The sequence below is a fragment of the Triturus cristatus genome, chromosome 4_1 (assembly GCF_964204655.1).
Source record: "Triturus cristatus chromosome 4_1, aTriCri1.1, whole genome shotgun sequence".
NCBI classification, from domain to species: Eukaryota; Metazoa; Chordata; class Amphibia; order Caudata; family Salamandridae; genus Triturus; species Triturus cristatus.
Window position 1 is genome coordinate 634917530 of NC_140585.1, and position 17438 is coordinate 634934967.

A 17438-nucleotide genomic window follows, 5' to 3' on the forward strand; every position below is an offset into this window, starting at 1 on the left:
TGTTGTGCGAAGAACTCCATATCATATGGTTAGGTGACTTTAATTCCCAACCAAGCCCTAACTCATTGGGCACGGTTTGTGGCTTGATTGACAAGGAGGGAGACCCATTAGTCCATTTCATGCACCATGATTATGGGAACACTTTAAATAGGTTCTTAGCATCGAGGTATCTGGAAGTGTATAACAAAGTAGACGTGGGAGGTTTGGAAAAAAACTTTCTTTCGGGGCACTTCTAATTCTACACTTGATTTTTTAGTTGCAACCACTAATTGCCGTGGACATCTTTACCACATGGATAACATATCGTCAAACTTTAGTGACCATTCAGCATTATTCCTTGTGCTCTTTGGTCATGGAATCCTCCCCCAACAAGTGGAGAGGGCCCCAAAACCAGTTCTGGCAAGGCTAAATGGATACCAACTGAATTGGGACAATATAGACAAGACCAAAATCATCCAGGAGGTTACAACTAATAAGCTGAATCTGATCACATCGGATATTTTAATGACTAATTTTATAGAAATCCTTAAGGACATAAAACTAGCCCTATTTAGGCGTAAAACTAACAGGGTAAGACCAGAAACACAATGGTTTGATGAGACTTGTACCCAGGCCCAAAGAACCTTTGCGGGGCCCTGAAAGCATCGCCCAGAAATCAATCACAGATCAAGGAGTTGCGACTGGTCTTTAAGAGCTCCCAAAACACGGGAAGTCGAGCTAAAAGATGAAGCATGGGAAAACCGGACTAAAGCTGCATCCCTTAATAGTAGTAGGGAATTTTGGAAGACAGTAAAGGCCCCCTTCTTAAAGAAAGAGCAGGAAAAACTATTAGACAACCATATGGATGAAGACACATGGGTGGCACATTTTGAGGTAATTTCTGAGTGTGTGATTTCCCCAGGGGATGAACCCCATGCCCCCTCAGAGGCCCCCCTAAGCCTATAACCTTTAACCTGGAGGAAATAACCTTTGCTCTCAACAAATGCACCCGCACCAAAACACCAGGGCTGGATGGGGCCCTGATCGATTTTTTCCTAGAACATCAAGACCTATGGGCCCCTTTGCTAACTAACATATTTAATGATATTTCCAAGTCTGGCCCAACTCCATCATGGAGAACAAGCATTATAGTGCCAATATACAAAAAAAGGGGACAAATCAAATCCCCAGAATTATTGCCCTATTTCCCTTCTGGATTCCACCGCCAAACTCTTGGGGCGTGTTTTACTTAATAGGTTAGAAGACTGGGCAAGAGAAAAACAACATCCTGATGCCTTCCCAATATGGATTCTAGACGGGCAGAGGCACTATTGACCAATGTCTAAACTCAAGCTTGATTATCTTCAAATATACTAGAGCAAAGCAAGGGAATATATACATGGCCTTTATGGACCTCTCATCTGCTTTCGACTGCGTAGTCCACTCCAAACTTTGGATAATCATGGCTGCGATGGGTATAGATCCCAGGCTGATTGCTCTTATACAGCAAATGTATTTTCAGGCGACAGCTATGTAGGCTTCATGTCATCTATGGATCTTAAGGCCAATGAGACCAAAACATTCATTTTAGTGTCAGGGCTACCACCTCCAATGAACATTCCACTGTTCCACATTGGAAGTCGACAATTGGCTGTTGTGGAGACTTTCTCATACCGCGGGGTTGTTTTTGACATTAGACAAACCTGGTCTCACATGGTGGGAAGTAGGGCCCAAACAATGGAGCGCATAATGGCGGCAGTCGCTGGTTTTGTTCAAAAACGAGGCTCATAACCCCCAACGATAAAAAAGATCTGCATTGCTAAAACGATCCTTGGCAGCGACTTATGGGGCAGGGGTTTAGGGCACAGCACTAACAGACTCCTTGTAGAAGCTGGAGAATGGCTTTTTAAAAAGGATGGCCTCGCTCCCTCTTTCTTTTGCAAACCATGTCACTCACTTAGAACTGAATATGCCCTATGTGTCTGACATGGTGAAAGTAGCTCCGATGATGCTATGGCACTCAATATGGAATAGGGATACAGTGGATCTTAACCAGACTATCATATTAAATTGCATCTCACTGGATAAAGCTCAGAAGTTCCCCTGGTTGGAGTATGTTAAAACAACTCTGTACTCACAAGGAGTCCCTGAGCTGTATACAAATTGCATCTCGTGTTCCAGGTTCCCCTAAGAAGAGGTTAAAGGAACTAATTTTGGCAAAGCTAGAATATGAAAGGGAGGAGTCCCAAAAGTTAAAAATAAACATGAGGACCTATTACTAGAGTCCAGCATTGCCAGTTTGTGAATATTTTTATCTGGATGCGGTAAGGAATCTGCAGCATAGGTTTATTCTTCTAAAATTCCGTTCAAATGTAATCTCCTTAATGCTGGGCTTTCCTTCAAAACAATACGTTCATAGTGACCTGATAACTGGCCCATGCGATAATTTATCAGCCCAGTCCGACCTCCGCCTTTTCTTCTTTTGCCATTTTTATAAGGAGCAGGGAGCTAGATATATCAGACCTCTTTTAAGGCGGCATGGTTTTAAGCAGTGCTGCGTTGCCCTGTTCTATTTTAAGAAGCTTTATGATCCTTTCATATTTTTCTGAGTAGCCTCATTTCTTTGGGCTTGTAGACGTATGAGATATTTTTTAGAAGTGGAAAGCTATGTTAGCCCTTTGCCTTAAACCCATTTGTCTCGTTGAACAAGATATTATGGCACTTTGGGGTTTGCACATTACCTATGCTCATTTTCTGGCCTTTTTAAACTGTTAGTTTTTAATAACTCTTATTTTAATTATCTGTTTTTAAACCTATGTATGAGGTAACTGGGAATCTGCAGCCCAGCATCTAACTTTGTATGATGTTCTCTGCACAAATAATAGCCATTGAATTTCGTAACTTGCACAGTCCAATCTTATACCCTGATTGTTTTGGGGTTTGAACTTGTACATTGCTCTTTTTCTTCCGATATTAAATTGTTAGTTTTAATAACATGATTATTGAACTGTATCGCACTGAGAAGAATGACACTGCTTTATTGTTTTTAAATTGTATACTTTGATGATCTATGCCTTCAAATTAGATCAAAGTTATGGAATATGAATGATTAAAGTGTGCACTTTTCCTTTGTAAAATAGTCCTTCACGCAATGAAAGTGGAAGCCTAATTCCAAATAGCAAACAGAAATATGGTGAGCATAAAATACTCCTGTGGGCTCATCCAAGATGCAATTACCAATACCTCAAGCCAATGGCTGAAAGAGGCTGATACAAGGCCCTTTAGAGGAGGCATAGTGTACGATATGTTCGCTATGAATCGATCAAGCCCCATTACACATCAAACCTAAATGTTTGTACTGTGTCACATACACCTTCCACTTCATGGAACCCACGTCCAATGTTGCAGTCTGTGTAACATGTTCCACTTACAAACACAGTTTTTAACATTGCTATTCTTTTAAGCATTTGCTCCGATGAATTTAGTTTTTGTATTACTGCACATCCATTTTGTTTTTATTATATAGCAATTGGAGGTTGCAGCTCTATTTTCACAATTCACATGTGTCTCGCATTTACTCATCCACTAGGCAAATTAAATGCGATTATGGAGAATACTACTACTTCTTCTTCTGGTATGATGTTCTTAAGCCTCTGTCAGCATGTCAAGATGGACACAACTAACGGAACACAGAGACGGTGCAATGTTTGGGGAAAACAATGGTGCTTTAGAAACGTAAACTGAATTGAATTAAAAAGCTGCAGGCAAGCAGGGTAATCATGTTAATGGTATAAACGAAAGGAAACTCACGCAACCGGAAAAAGTCTTAAAATAGGTTGCGTCCGGTTTACTAATTTGCCAAATTGACCTGCATGGCCAAGGGAAACAAATTGACATGCTACATTTAAGTTTAATCTCAACATTCACATTCGGGTGTAATTAGATATTCTGTATTTGTAAAGCAGAACTACTGTGCTAAATAATAATGTGAACGGTCAATCGAGAAGGTCTTATAAAACCTTTACAGTCAGGCCCCAAAGCTGCACAGTAGCTTGAACATAATTCGACATTGTATGTCACGACCAGCGTGAGGGGTTATGCCTTTCTTTTCTCTGTTTAGTGAAACGTCCAAAAAGCATTGACAGAGTCAACAGGTCTAGCCTGTAAGTGAAGCTGCTTTTTCAGTCATTAGGCATTCAACAGGTCGTCATTCATGCAGTGTCACACGTCCTTGCATTCGTGAATCTATGTATCCACCCACTGATACCCATCCACAATGACACAGAAACACATTCAACAAGCTTATCAAAGATAAACCAAAAAAACAAAAGTAGATAGATTTGTCACCGCCTAAATGTGGTGTAAAAAATAAATTAAACATGGCAGAAGACGGCCATCATGCTATGGTATTGTAAACAGTATATTCTGATTTTAAAGTTCCAACTTTACTGACACATTAAGAAGCAAAGTATTGGCCATATTGGAGCAGGAAAAACCATGCTAAACTAGGACCAAAAACATTTTAAGATAGCATCGCACTAGGTTGCCATCTTCAAACATTAAATTGTATAGTATGTCACTGTTGCACTGATCCAAGACAGCTTTTGAACACGGTGGCCCGCATGGAACAGTACAACAACTATACACAATAGACAATACCACTCCAAGATGGCTGTCCAGTGCAGAAATAGTGGATGCACTGGATGCAGCACACTGAAGATAAAATAAATGACCAGCAGGCAAGTTGCCCATTAGGACTCTCTTGGGAGCTGCAGGATGGTCTTAAAAAATGGGAAGGGAAGAAACAAAAGAGGTCCTATAAAAGGAAAGATTTAAATCAAAAGGATTGACTACAAGCCAGTCTACGAAGCACACTCATTTACTGTCAAATTTGCACCTGAGCACGCAAAATGCTGGTACTCCGAGAGCAAAAAAGCTAAGGGTAAAAATGGGCTAGCCCATTGCCCAAAGCAGTATGCAGTCAAGGGGAAGCACAGCATGAATGACACTTGAACAGACAGAAAAATGCTGACCCAAAGACCCTCTACCTATATATCTGTGTAGGCAGAATTGTAATGCGTTTTTATGACAATAACATGGCAAATAACTATACCTACCTGGCAAGTCTGCCTAATATGTCTAGCAAGGATTATCACATTACATATCTTCTACACCTAGAGTTTGTCAAATGTGTAACCAATACCCCTATATCTACTACAGTATTCTGTGAGATTTCATCTGATTGTAACGCCCTGAACGTCTCAGGATCGTTTAACAGACACGACAATGAGGACGCACCCACTTGTGAAGGGTTAGTTCTTTTAATGAAGGCAAATAAAATACAAAGAACAAACAAAAGTTATAGTCACTGGAATCCTCCAGGCTAAGTACGTTACCAGCCCACAGCACGGATGGTCCTAACCGTCCTCTGCATATACGCCGATCCCGGCGTATGCCAACAGAGGGCAGAAATGAAATGGCCGACAATGCCAATCGGTAGGCTGTGAGGGGCACGAAGAGTGTTGGGGAGAATCGAGGAGTCAGGGAAACACCCAGCCGGGGTCTCTACCTGAAGGGAGCAGCCGCTCAACCTCTTCCTCAGACTGCACCGGGACGCGGAGTCACCTCCTGGTGATGCGTCACCGATACCCCAATCACAAGCAAGAAGACTGAACCGAGAGCAGCCGCTCGATCGATCGATCCTGTGGACTTCCGAGTCTGTAACGCGGCAAACACCTCCTGGTGTGCGTTACAGCTGGCAGTCCCTGTGTCTCTGGTCGGGCTGGGAGTTACGACTCCAACCAGCAAAAGCGCCACTGCGCTTGGACTCAGCCGAGTCAAAAAGCGAAGCTCAATGGTTGACCGGTAGAGCTTCCGGGTCCTTCACAGGTGACGATGGGGCAAGACACGGCCCAGGGAGTAACGACTCGACCTACCTCCGTTCTTGCCTTACTGGAGCACCACTCCGGAACACTGCTCTTCACGAAGCAGGTACGTCGGTGGAAACACAATATCCGACAGCCTTGTACCTCCCGGTTCCTCCCTTTATAGGGCGTGTTTTCCTTGAGTTATGTAACAGCTCTCCTGTTTACATAAGGGCGTGTTTCCCTTGAGTTATGTAACAGCTCTCCTGTTTACATAAGGGCGTGTTTCCCTTGAGTTATGTAACAGCTCTCCTGTTTACATAAGGGCGTGTTTCCCTTGAGTTATGTAACAGCTCTCCTGTTTACATAAGGGCGTGTTTCCCTTGTATGACAGGAATTCTTGACACTGATAGAACCTATCCTAATGAACCAATCAAGCCTATCTTCTATCATTGACTTACACCATAACCTAGTCAGGCCCAACACATTGAGCATAAGCTTACCTACAACGTAATCCACAGGTATACAGTGATAAAATTAGAAATATGTTCCAAATTATAGTAGGCAAAACAATATACATTTCTGCATGGAGTGGGGCGCCTAACAAGGTTTCTCAAAGTGCAAATATTCTACCCCCAGGGTTTTGCCCGAGTGGTAATCAAGACTAGGTCCCCTTGCCTACTATTATACTTACCTATGTATAGCTACCGATGTTTCAGATTGCTTTTGGTTGACATTTTCAGCCCACATTCTAGGTCAGACACCTGTTGTGGGGTGGCAAAGACACAATAAATTAAACAGAGATTCCTTGTCTTAGCCAGCCAGCACGGGCCCTTGTTGGGCTGAAAGATGTTGATCTAGATAGGACACAAGCTGCATAGTTTTGCCTCAAGTGGCCAATATTTTATTTTTATTCACCCTTACACCACCCATAAATAAATGACGTAATTTGAACATGGGTAGGTGCACACGGTTTTTAGGTGTCTGGACCCCCCCCACTCCTCCAGTTCATCCCGGAATGGTCCCTCTATCTACAATGAGAGGCGTCCCCCACTAGAGCATTCTGTGGCAAGCACCGGATGGCCAATGATGAAGCAAGACAGCCAGGGTGTGTGTGTGAGGCCACTCTGTTCTTTTTGGAAAAATCCCCCCCCGTCCTCTCTCCAGTTATTGGGACACGAATCATTCTAAATTGAGTAAAAAGGCTCATTAATGAGGATATCTGGTTCCCATATATGGGAGCCATACTGGGGTACGTTTGCTTTGTTGTGGTTATATTTTAAGGGGAGAGAGCAAACAGGTTCCTACATAATTTCCATCTCATTCCCCCAGACCTCCAAATAAAAAGGGTTTTGTGTATGTTGTCATGTTATCATATACACACAATTTTGTGTGTTGCAATTAGTGTGGTTCCTTAGGTCCAGGTATGTGTTGTGTCTAACACTATATCCTCGATAGCTTTTGTAAGATGACAAATTCTACAGGACCATAAGAATAGTAACTTGTGATAGGAGGAAGATCCCATAGATGGCGCTGCTCAGTTATAGGAGGTTTACACTGTCTGGGGTGTACCAGTATACCCATAAGTTGTTAGTCCGTTTAAATTCAAAAACGGGGTGCATGGATATCGAGAGAACCTGTTTGTGAGACAAACCATAATTTGCTGATCTTCTGAATGTTATTAGAATTGGGTTTAGGGGTGCTCACACATGATTTTCTTATCCGGTTCCCTGGGCTGCGATTCTAAGAGTGCTGCACAGTGATTATTTCTAGCCCTTTTGCATGGAAGGCTGACAGTGTATTATGGATAGTGCCGCTCTTTCGGATTATCTGTAAGGGCTATGGCTTGCTGGTCAAAATCTGCAGTGGTGCTGCAGTTGTGGCGTAGCCTGAGAACTGTCCATAGAGGAAGCTATCCCTCATGGCCTTGGGGTGATGACTATCATACAACAACAGGCTGTCACAATATGTGGCTTTTTTGTATGTCCTGGTAGAAAGTCTACCGTTATTGATAGCCATGCAGAAGTCCCAAAAAAGTGAGTTCCTTATCTGAAAGATAAGGATTGAGAGAGTAGATCAATGTAGTGAAGCTCTGACACATATTAGCCTCTCTATTCCAGAAGGTTAGAATATTGTCAATATAGCAACATAACAGCAAAATGTTCTTAGTGTAGGGATTGTCGCTACAAAGAATATATTCTTTTTTGAACTGGGCCATATAAAGACACACTCGACTAGGCGCAAAGGTACTTCCCATGAAGTACCTTGCATTTCGTGGTTTAGGTTGTCTCCAAACTGGAAGAGATTTTCTTTCACTGCAATGGTGGCACCCTCAATGATAAAGTTAACTGAGGTTGGAGAAGACCAGGCTTCAGAATGCAATATATCCTCCACCACTTCAAGGGTTGCATCCTAGCGGATATTGGTGTAGAGAGTTTCTACATGCTGTGCCTCTGCCATAAAATTTGAATCAATGATTTTGGCAACTACGTTTTCCTTCCAGACTACCAAAAAATGTTTACAAGTTTGTGCTGAACTCTTGACATTTGACCGATCTGATCTATTGATGAATTCACTGAAGCTAATGTTACTTACTCCAATGCCCCAACTTTCTTCCACTTCACTGACACATATTTTGATTGAGAAGTTGCAAGTTTGCAGCAGTTGAAAATGTACCCTAGTGGAAGTTGCAAATCCAGCTTATGTTTCCTCGTGATGGAGAAGGAGGAGTCAAGAAATAATCAATGACATGGGCTTCAGTTTAGGTGCGGCGGGGAGGGGTTCATTCTTTTAACCCTCTTGTTAATGTCCTTCCCCCATGATCACTACTTACACAGAGCCAGTGACCCCTTTTTGCTCAGCTAGCCAATGGGAGGTGGATTAGAGTTGTGCAGTCCTAATCTGGAGTCCTGTACACAACCATCAGCTCAAATATTATTTCTTGATCAGCAAACAATGGCAAAGCCTAGGAGTCTAGTGCTGACTGCCATCTTTAGGCTTTGTCAACGCTTGTTCTAACATTTTTTTGTAGAACTATTGTTGCGGAATGTGCCAGCCCTGGCCATAACAAAAAGAACCTTTACTTGGTTTCAAAATGCATGCGGTGCTATAGTAGTCCCCGACACTAAAGAGAACAACTTTGTGTGTACATGTGCTCCACGTCAAAAAAGCAGAATGTCATCACTCAAAGAGAATTTAGTAAATTGCTAATGTGGGCTGACCCACTGCCCTATGCTTTGTGCTGTAGTGGGCCCAAGAAACATGTGAATGACAACAGACAAATGGATGAAAAGGGCTGGTGAAGGCCATTCGAAGTAAGCATTTTAACAAGCATTGGCATAGGTTTTAGGACCTTAGAAGTATTTAGTTATGCAGCACAATATCCTTGGTGCAACAACATCAACTGTTGCAATGCTAAACACTTATAAGGTCCCAAAGGCGAGACCTATTGTCAATGCCAATGCTTGTTATCTGAGGAAGGGGTTCAGGAGAGGAGCACTAAAAATGAATTTACAATCAACAGCGTCCCAGTCAGTCTATGCTTCACCTGTAAACTTTCTGCAACTAAGACTATTCAGTTTAGCATTTGGGAGGGAGAGAAAATAACCGCTATTAACTTAAACTCCACTTCTCATAATTAAGTGATCTTTTGTTTTTTCCCCCCATTAAACCTACGGCCTCATCCTTCTTTGGATAATTTAAACTTGCTTTTCGCCATCCCTCATAGAAATATTTTGTCGGTATTTTTTACACAGGTGATTCGCTGCTGTAGGTAACGAGAAATATACTCCATGTAGCCATGACACCTGGTGGCGGACACTCCCATTCCGGAAATATCCCATATGTCGCAGCTCATGCACACTGCAAGCAATCTCTTTCAAGATCAGCTAAATGATTGGTTTGTGGAACTTTCTGTTTAGAGGAGCAAATCATTTTAATCAAGAATTCTCTACAAATTAATTTGAATTAGAAATAAAGTAAACAAAAAAGGAAGGTTCCACTACGGAATGCACAAGGTAAACATATGTGTGAGCAACGCATACAACTCAATGCCTATCTTCAGCCTTTTCATGCAAGTTTGTATCAATGGTCTTGAGACTCGAGAAATCTTTGCGTATGTGAAATGTTGAAGAAGGGCCCTAAGGAGCACTCTCAGGAAGAGGTAGCATTGAATCAATTCCACAATCTACGCAAATAATGTAATTCTTTCCCATAACAATCACCCCGGAGAGGACCTTAGTTTCAGAGTGAGGCGCCAGGCAATTAAAAGGTGACATTTATTTTCTATGAAATTCCTATTTGGGATCACCAGCGTAGCTAACGTTTTCCCAGGCCAACTGGAATTAAAATTGGAGTTAAAAATAAATGTAAACCCAGTTGATGATCAGAAATGATTACAAAACACGTGTCAGCAGAACACTCCTGCCAATGGTTACTGTGACCAATATACCTGAATAGAAGCTGAAAGCCTAACTGAATGAGAGTGAATGCAGTGGAGGAGTCATTTTGTGGCAAGACCTGTCAAACTTCCAAATGTTTTTAAATGAAAACAAATCAGTTTGGAAGCGGGCATTTTTCCCCTCCTCCCTGTCGTTAGTTCAAAGTGACTCTATTTTCTCGTTGCATTTTTAAGCGTTATTACCAACTCTACAGGAAGAGTGCAGCTAGAAACCGTGCAGCAAGTGCTTCTGTGCTTAAGTACAGTGAGTAGCGGTAATAAGTGGTGTACATTGGTGAAAGCGCTTCAGAAATAGCACACTTAAAAGCAGCTCAAGAAAAGACGTCTACTTCACAAGTGAGAGGGTGGTTTTTCAGCGCGCTTAAAAATAGAATACACGTTGGTGTTCAAGAATTAATTTGGCAGGAGAGGGGGTTTGACCTTGGATACACCCCACGACTCCAGTGAACAGAACTCCTGTGACCCAAGAGAGCTCCAGAAGTATACACCACGCGAAGAATAGCCGGAAACGTGTAAGTGAGGGGCGGTAAGTGTTTTTAACATGTTAGCAAATACACAGTGCATGATGATGCCAGGGTCACAATACAGCCCACAAAAGAAAAAAAGAGCAGAGATATCTCTGAAACATGGCTGTATGAAGGCCTAACACACTAGCACAGTTAACGCATGTGAGGCGATTTTATTACAGTGAACATAGCACTGTTACAGCGATTATAGGATTGAGATAGTTCAGTGGGTTAATGTAGCTTCTGCAGAGAATTGTGCATGATGTGTATATAACAGACTCAAGCAATAAAACAAGCGGGAGTTGTGTGCTCGCACGCTAAAAGAAAGAAAAGAAAAAAAAAAAAAAAAAAGGACGTCAGTGGTGCGCGCGCGACGGCAAAAGTGAAAGCAGGCTGGCGAGTGGTGTGTGATGTGCGCGCACCATGTCGAGAGAGGAAAGCCAGATGGCGCCTCTGCTCGTCATTGTGCGTGTAACTGCACGCTCTTTACCAGCCAAAAAGCTGTGGTTGTCTTTTTAAAGCCCACACACTAAATGTCTCGCCAGAGCAGCGCATGCTCTGGCGAAACCTAACAATGTATATTAGTAAAATCAAAAGGTCGTGGCTAACCCTATCCCTAAAAAAACCACCAGGGATGGAGTGGATTTAATTGCACAGTGAGTGGTGTTGGAGGGCCCTCCTCCTCTATCTCGTCATCCTCTTCTCTATTTACTTCTTATGGTGCTTCTACATCTGATGTCTCTGCCAATGAGGAAAGAATTATCATCTGTACTTCATAGGGAAGCAAATGCTTTTGTCCTCGCATGTACATGTAAATGCTCCAGTAGGTGCAGATCCCTATTTATACTGGATGTAACTTGCTGCCCATTTGTTTCACTCATTGTAACCCAGATTTGTTGCTTCTCAGTGCTAGAGATAGTCTGCCGCGTTGTTAGAGAAGATTCTCTTTGTGGGATCGCACTAAGTCTTAAATATATAGCCTTGCCCATGTGTACATTGGCATCAATTTTGCTTTGGGGAACTGCTAACATCGAAGACTTCTACTCCTGGGGCCGAGCCAAGAGACTGTGTAAAGATTATGAAATCGTTCTTCTTGACATTATTAAAATTGATCAACAAAGCATTTCCTTTCTGTAATGCTGTGTCAGACTCAGAATTTGTGTCCATCAAGTGTGTTGATGAAAGAATGGATTTTTTTTTCCACTGCTGACTGCTCAGCCTGATAAATTCAAAAGATATCTGTTATCGGGTCCAAGAATACTAACAGATATGATCAAGGTAGATAAATCTGCTAATGCCTCACCCGCCACCCTGTCACCACCCCCCCTCCTCCACCGCCAAACACTAGAGAATTAAGATGAAATGGGTCAAAAGCCAGGGTGAGCAATTGTGATCTTGTCATAATTAACATCCTCCCCGCTTGTCTCTAAAAAACAAGTAGTCCAAGTATACCCTTTGTGTATACTGCCTTCCACGATCTCCCTCAGAAGACATGCAGAACAGACTTATTATCAATATTTTGCCTTGGTTGGTCAGGCATGTGGTCTGATAGCAGCCCCTTTATACCTGGTTGCCAGGAACAACTGTGGTGACACCCAGACCACTCCAAAACGGGGGCCTCCGTTTCTCTGGTAGCCACTCTTGTTTAACTACCAGCTCAGAGAACTATTATTCTAGTCTGAAATAGTTCAATCCTTCTGACTTCGGTCACAATTAAATTAATTGAGGCATTGAGCACATATTTTCCAATATCACGGCTTAGCCCAAGCACTAAATGCTTCCACTATTATCCTCTACGATTTTCACACTTACCCCATTTTCTTGATTCTTGCAAATTACTTGCACAACTTACCATGAGGGATGGTGTTTTCACAGGTCGATGGTGTCACACGCAGACTGTTGATGGTTTTTGGTCTCAAAGCCACCCCTACACTCCCGACCTACTTTTCTTACATCGTTTTGCTTGGCTTTGAGCTGGGTTCGCAGATCAGATAGAAAGAACTCAACGACACTTCTAGGTGTTGACGCTTTGAGCTATGGTTTATCCGCAGCAGCTATCTTGTCCTTTGCAAAGGCTTGCTTCACTCATTTTCACCATCTTGATGTTCTAGAAGAAATTCCCCCGATCAAGACAGACAGCACTGCAACAAGCAATATGTACTTGCTGGTGATTCACTCAAACGGGAAGAATGGAGTGCCAAGTCTGCTGCTGAAGGTTCTAAAGATCCCTATAAATCCTACAAATTCTGTCAACCTCATTGCAGGCTTCTTCTACTTGGACTTTGAAAAGTGACTGGTAAAGGGAAGGAACATCTGGATGCTCTCAAATAAGGAACAAGTGCCCAGAATGTAATTACCACTTACACCACATTTCAAGCTCCTACGGCTGGGCACCACTGATTTGAACACTAACTCATGTGTGTGCCAGTTATCAAACTATGGATATATTTCATCTCAAAATTGTAATTGAGAAATCCCATAACCTTTGCATACGACTCGACTCCTGGACCTATTTATAAATTTTGCAACACTAATCTGGATGTCACATTCATTTATCTCTGGGGACAATAATCTTTTTTACAAAAAATTGACCCTGAGGAAGCAACAATGTACTGATTAGTCATGAAACGTGTGATTGCTTAAGTTTGTCCATGAACTAATTTGAGTATTTTCAGGAGAAATATTATAAATTATATTAACAAAATCACTACATTTTGATTCTTGATTTTTGACAATTCTGTTGAAATTGCGAGTCTCAGAACCGGTCTCCTTTACGTCTGACTAGAAGCAGTCATTAGCTCCTTGGAGCTCCACTATACCTCCCCCGCCCCTTGAAGGGCTTAAGATATTTCTACCCTTGTCCTATCCAATGGCAGAGGGGTTATTTAATAATTCATACCTTCCATGTTGCGCTAGGTCAGGGGTACAATTTGCACCTATTACCCCAGCCCCAATGCTGGGCCCGAGGGAAGGGTAATACCACAACTTAATCCCCATTCTCCTTTGCAAGGGAATCAGTGGTGTCTCCACTGAGCCTTTAAATTGCCCATGAGTGAGGGGGTTAAAATACATGTTACACACATATGTAAAAAAAAAAAACACTGCTCATCTGTAGCCCACACAATGCTAGGGGTCATGGAGGAAAAGGTTATGTGCTGCCAATGTCAGCGCCCAGTTGTATCAGCTGATCTGCATCTCCATTGCCTGCAGCATCGTGCAGGCCCTGAAGGTGCAGGTCAGCTGGTACCAGGTCCCGTACCTCTCAGCGTTTGGGAACTGCTGAAGAACAAGCAAAACAAAGGGCACTTGGGCCAGAGAGTTGTGTGTTGAAATCAAGGAGAAGAGACACAAGAGAAGACAGAGCAGGGACCAGTTCGATCAGTATGCCATTGCACACATGATACATTTAGAGAACTAAGTACAATCTTTTGAGATTGTAGCTTGGGGCCCCTTTCTCCGAATCCTGGTTGCACTACCCCCATCCTATGTTCACTGGTGACAGCAACATAATATTTGTATTAAATGTTCGACAGAATGAGGTCCTGGAACCCGCGGTGATGTGTAAAGAGGAGGCCCTCAGCGTCATGAGCCCCCCACAATGGCGCAGAAAACAGTGAGACATGGCTACTGGTCATAGCCAAGGTTACAATTTGAGATTATGCTAAGGCTCAAAATATTATTGAAGATCATTATGTTACATTAAAAACAGAATAGAATAAAAATGAAGAATATTACAACGGGCCGACTTAAAGTATGATGGAACAGCAAAACAAAGCTGCCTGGAGGCAGTAATGACACCAGATGTCAAGAGCTGAAAGAAAGCCGAGGCGGTCAGAGGAAACCACCAAAATGTAACAAAAGAGCAGTAGGGCCTCCAGAGAAAGTCATGTTCTCGGTGTCATGCATGGAAAAAGAAAGAGAATGAATAAGAAGCATGTATGCTTGACTCGCAAAGGGAAAGAAAGATATCAAAAAGAAAACTTGATACACTTTAAATACATACACAGACAGATTATTGCAACACGGAAGATGAATGTGGGATGTTTGAGTACTGACACGTGACCCTGGAGAGAAAAATTTACAGAAACAGGCTTCAGGAATCATGGGACAAAATGGGCAAATTTGAAGCATGTAACGAACATAGGGGAAATAGTAAGAATCAAACCGTCCTTCGTTCTCACACTAAGTGATAATAAAACGTGCAGCACTTGTATATAAAAACAAAACATTTGATCAATATGATTTTTACAGACTAAGTTATTTTTTCACAAGGTAACCTAGACAGCAAGATTAATGATGTTTGATCATAATGTTTTATAGAGTTGAAAGTGGTATAACCCTCTCACTGAATCCCTGGGTCATCATCAAAACTTAAAATAATGAAGCATAATACAGAAGAATTTCTGATGGCAGTGTGTAATCCTACCTTTATTTTGAAACCACAATTTAGTATTTTAACTTTAAACAGTACAGTGAAACCTTCATAGCATGTGCATCAATGATAAATCACACACCTTATTAGCAGGTAAGGAGCTATATGATATAGTTATGGCAAACTGAAGTGCACAGCTAGTCAGAAAGCGATGGAAAAAACACCAAACAAACAAATATCCCAGGTGTTAATGAACAACGTGCAACGATCGATCTTTATTCTACTTAAGAGGAGTCATTACTAAGAAGACAAAAACATTGTTATGAGGGGGAGGCAATAAATAAAATTATTGCAAAGATAAATAATAGGATCTACTAAGAACGCATATAGCACTGCCTTAGCCCATTACAGGCTACCTGCTGCATTTCACTAAAATGTCGGGGGTAGTTATGTTCGGCTGAGCTTCATTTAAAAACCGTTCAAAGCTGCTTCTAAAAGTACTACAAAAAACAACACAAAGATACTTTTAAACAACAAAGTACTAAACAGGCTCGGTTTGAGTAGCAGTGCGTAGTAATCGGAGCACATTGTTTACAGTGAAAGGTCATAAAGGCTGCATACAAGTACATGGGAAACAATCTGGGTCATCTGTGTTTGTGAGGCAGTAGCACCCGCACCTTATTCACCGGCCACAGGAACAACAATGACAAGGCATGGCCAAAAAAGGGAAACTTTGGAAACGCAACTAGAATTATCGTGCAGCACGGATCCCCGTTTTTTGCAGCAGACTGTAAGATTGGAGATCCCTCCCTTGTGCAGAAGAAAGGAGCATGCACTGTTTGGTCTAACGCAAACATAAATAAACATCGGGGTCCAACAGCTCTATCTTGGATCTTTTACTTTATTTGGACAGCCACCACAAAGGAGGCCATGCCTCTTCCCCTCGGATTGATATTTGCTTTTTTCGTTTAAGAATTTCTGCTCAAAGGATAGGGAGGCCCATGGATGCGGACAGCTGACAGGAAGGCTGGAGGGCACACCAGCTGAGCGGATGTTCGGTGCCCTTTTTCATTCCCACACACAGAACTGTCACCTGGCCTCGGTCCCGGCTCCTCCCCAGGTGAGGGAGGGCCGGCTGCTATATGGGTGCCCTGACACCATGCCCTGAACCCAGCAGCGGATATACACACATAGGACTCCTCCGCCCCCACAAGAGCCTCGCAGCTTGCGGCAGCTCCCGACCCAAACACGGGGGGCTGGGGGTGCGATGAAACAGCGCCCCTCCTGCCAGCGGGGAATGCCGTCACCGGGCAAGGGTAGGGATCAGGCGACAGGAGCCCACCAGCTCGCTCACCTCGGGGTGCAACACGGGGACACAGCTCGCCTCTTTCTCGTACTCCTCCATACCGCTGTCAGCCATCTTGGTATTAAACCCAAGCGCTCGGTATGCTGGGTAAGCGCCGGGGGAGGAGGCGGGGGAGAGGGGGCGACCTCTGCCTGCTCATTCACTTGTCAGCAGCGACAGAAGGGTCCTGTGCGTGCTTCAAAACAGAGCTCCGCACAATATCAAACCACTTTCACTACTCGGCTGCCAACGTATTGTTTATCTACGTTGTTTACGCAACTCTAATACGAAGGAGCTCCTACTACTGTACCGATACAGAGTTGGTTTCACGTTGCGGAAGAACTATCACGTCCTCGCGTATTTTCTCGTGAATAGGTGAAATTTGCTGAGAATAATTGGGGGTTAGGGAAAAAAGGTTAAGCATACGAATTTGGTGTTATAGATCCCGGCCCTGCGTGTTATGCCTCGTTTTCACGAGAGTATAGTTATATTTTTCACAAATGACAAATATTTGTCCCTGACATTGAAGTATTTATTGGGTTGGGTAAACCCCCTATCTTATTCCACCCAAATAGGACCACAAGCACTGTATCATTGGCCACAGGGCTAGGGTGACCAAATTGCATGGGTGCAATTTCAGGATGGTGAGTGTAAAAATTAAGGACAAAGGGGCAAAATTCAGGGCAAAAATTTAGGACAGAAGGTCAAAATTCAGGACAGAAATATGGGATAAAAGTATGTTTTACAGACACATCAGAGAAGGTTGCGCAATATTACATAAGTAAATTAACAACCAATACAAGTAGAAGTCAAAATAAGTTAATATTAGGTTGAGAAAATTGGGCACTTCATGGTTTTTTGACATGCATGCAGCTTTGAACAACTGTGCAGGTCTTTTTGTGGTATTTCATAT

The 17438-nt window shown here is 42.7% G+C and overlaps 1 protein-coding gene across 1 annotated transcript in view; it reads right to left on the reverse strand.

Annotated features, from left to right (window-relative positions):
• Positions 1-16735, reverse strand: part of ZDHHC17 (zDHHC palmitoyltransferase 17) — a 505513-nt gene extending 488778 nt beyond the window's left edge. Inside the window, exon 1 of the mRNA XM_085653012.1 lies at positions 16535-16735. Coding sequence (XP_085509138.1) covers positions 16535-16600 — 66 coding nt within the window. The 5' untranslated portion in view covers positions 16601-16735. The remainder of the gene's footprint in view (positions 1-16534) is intronic.
• Between the last annotated feature and the right edge of the window lie 703 nt (positions 16736-17438).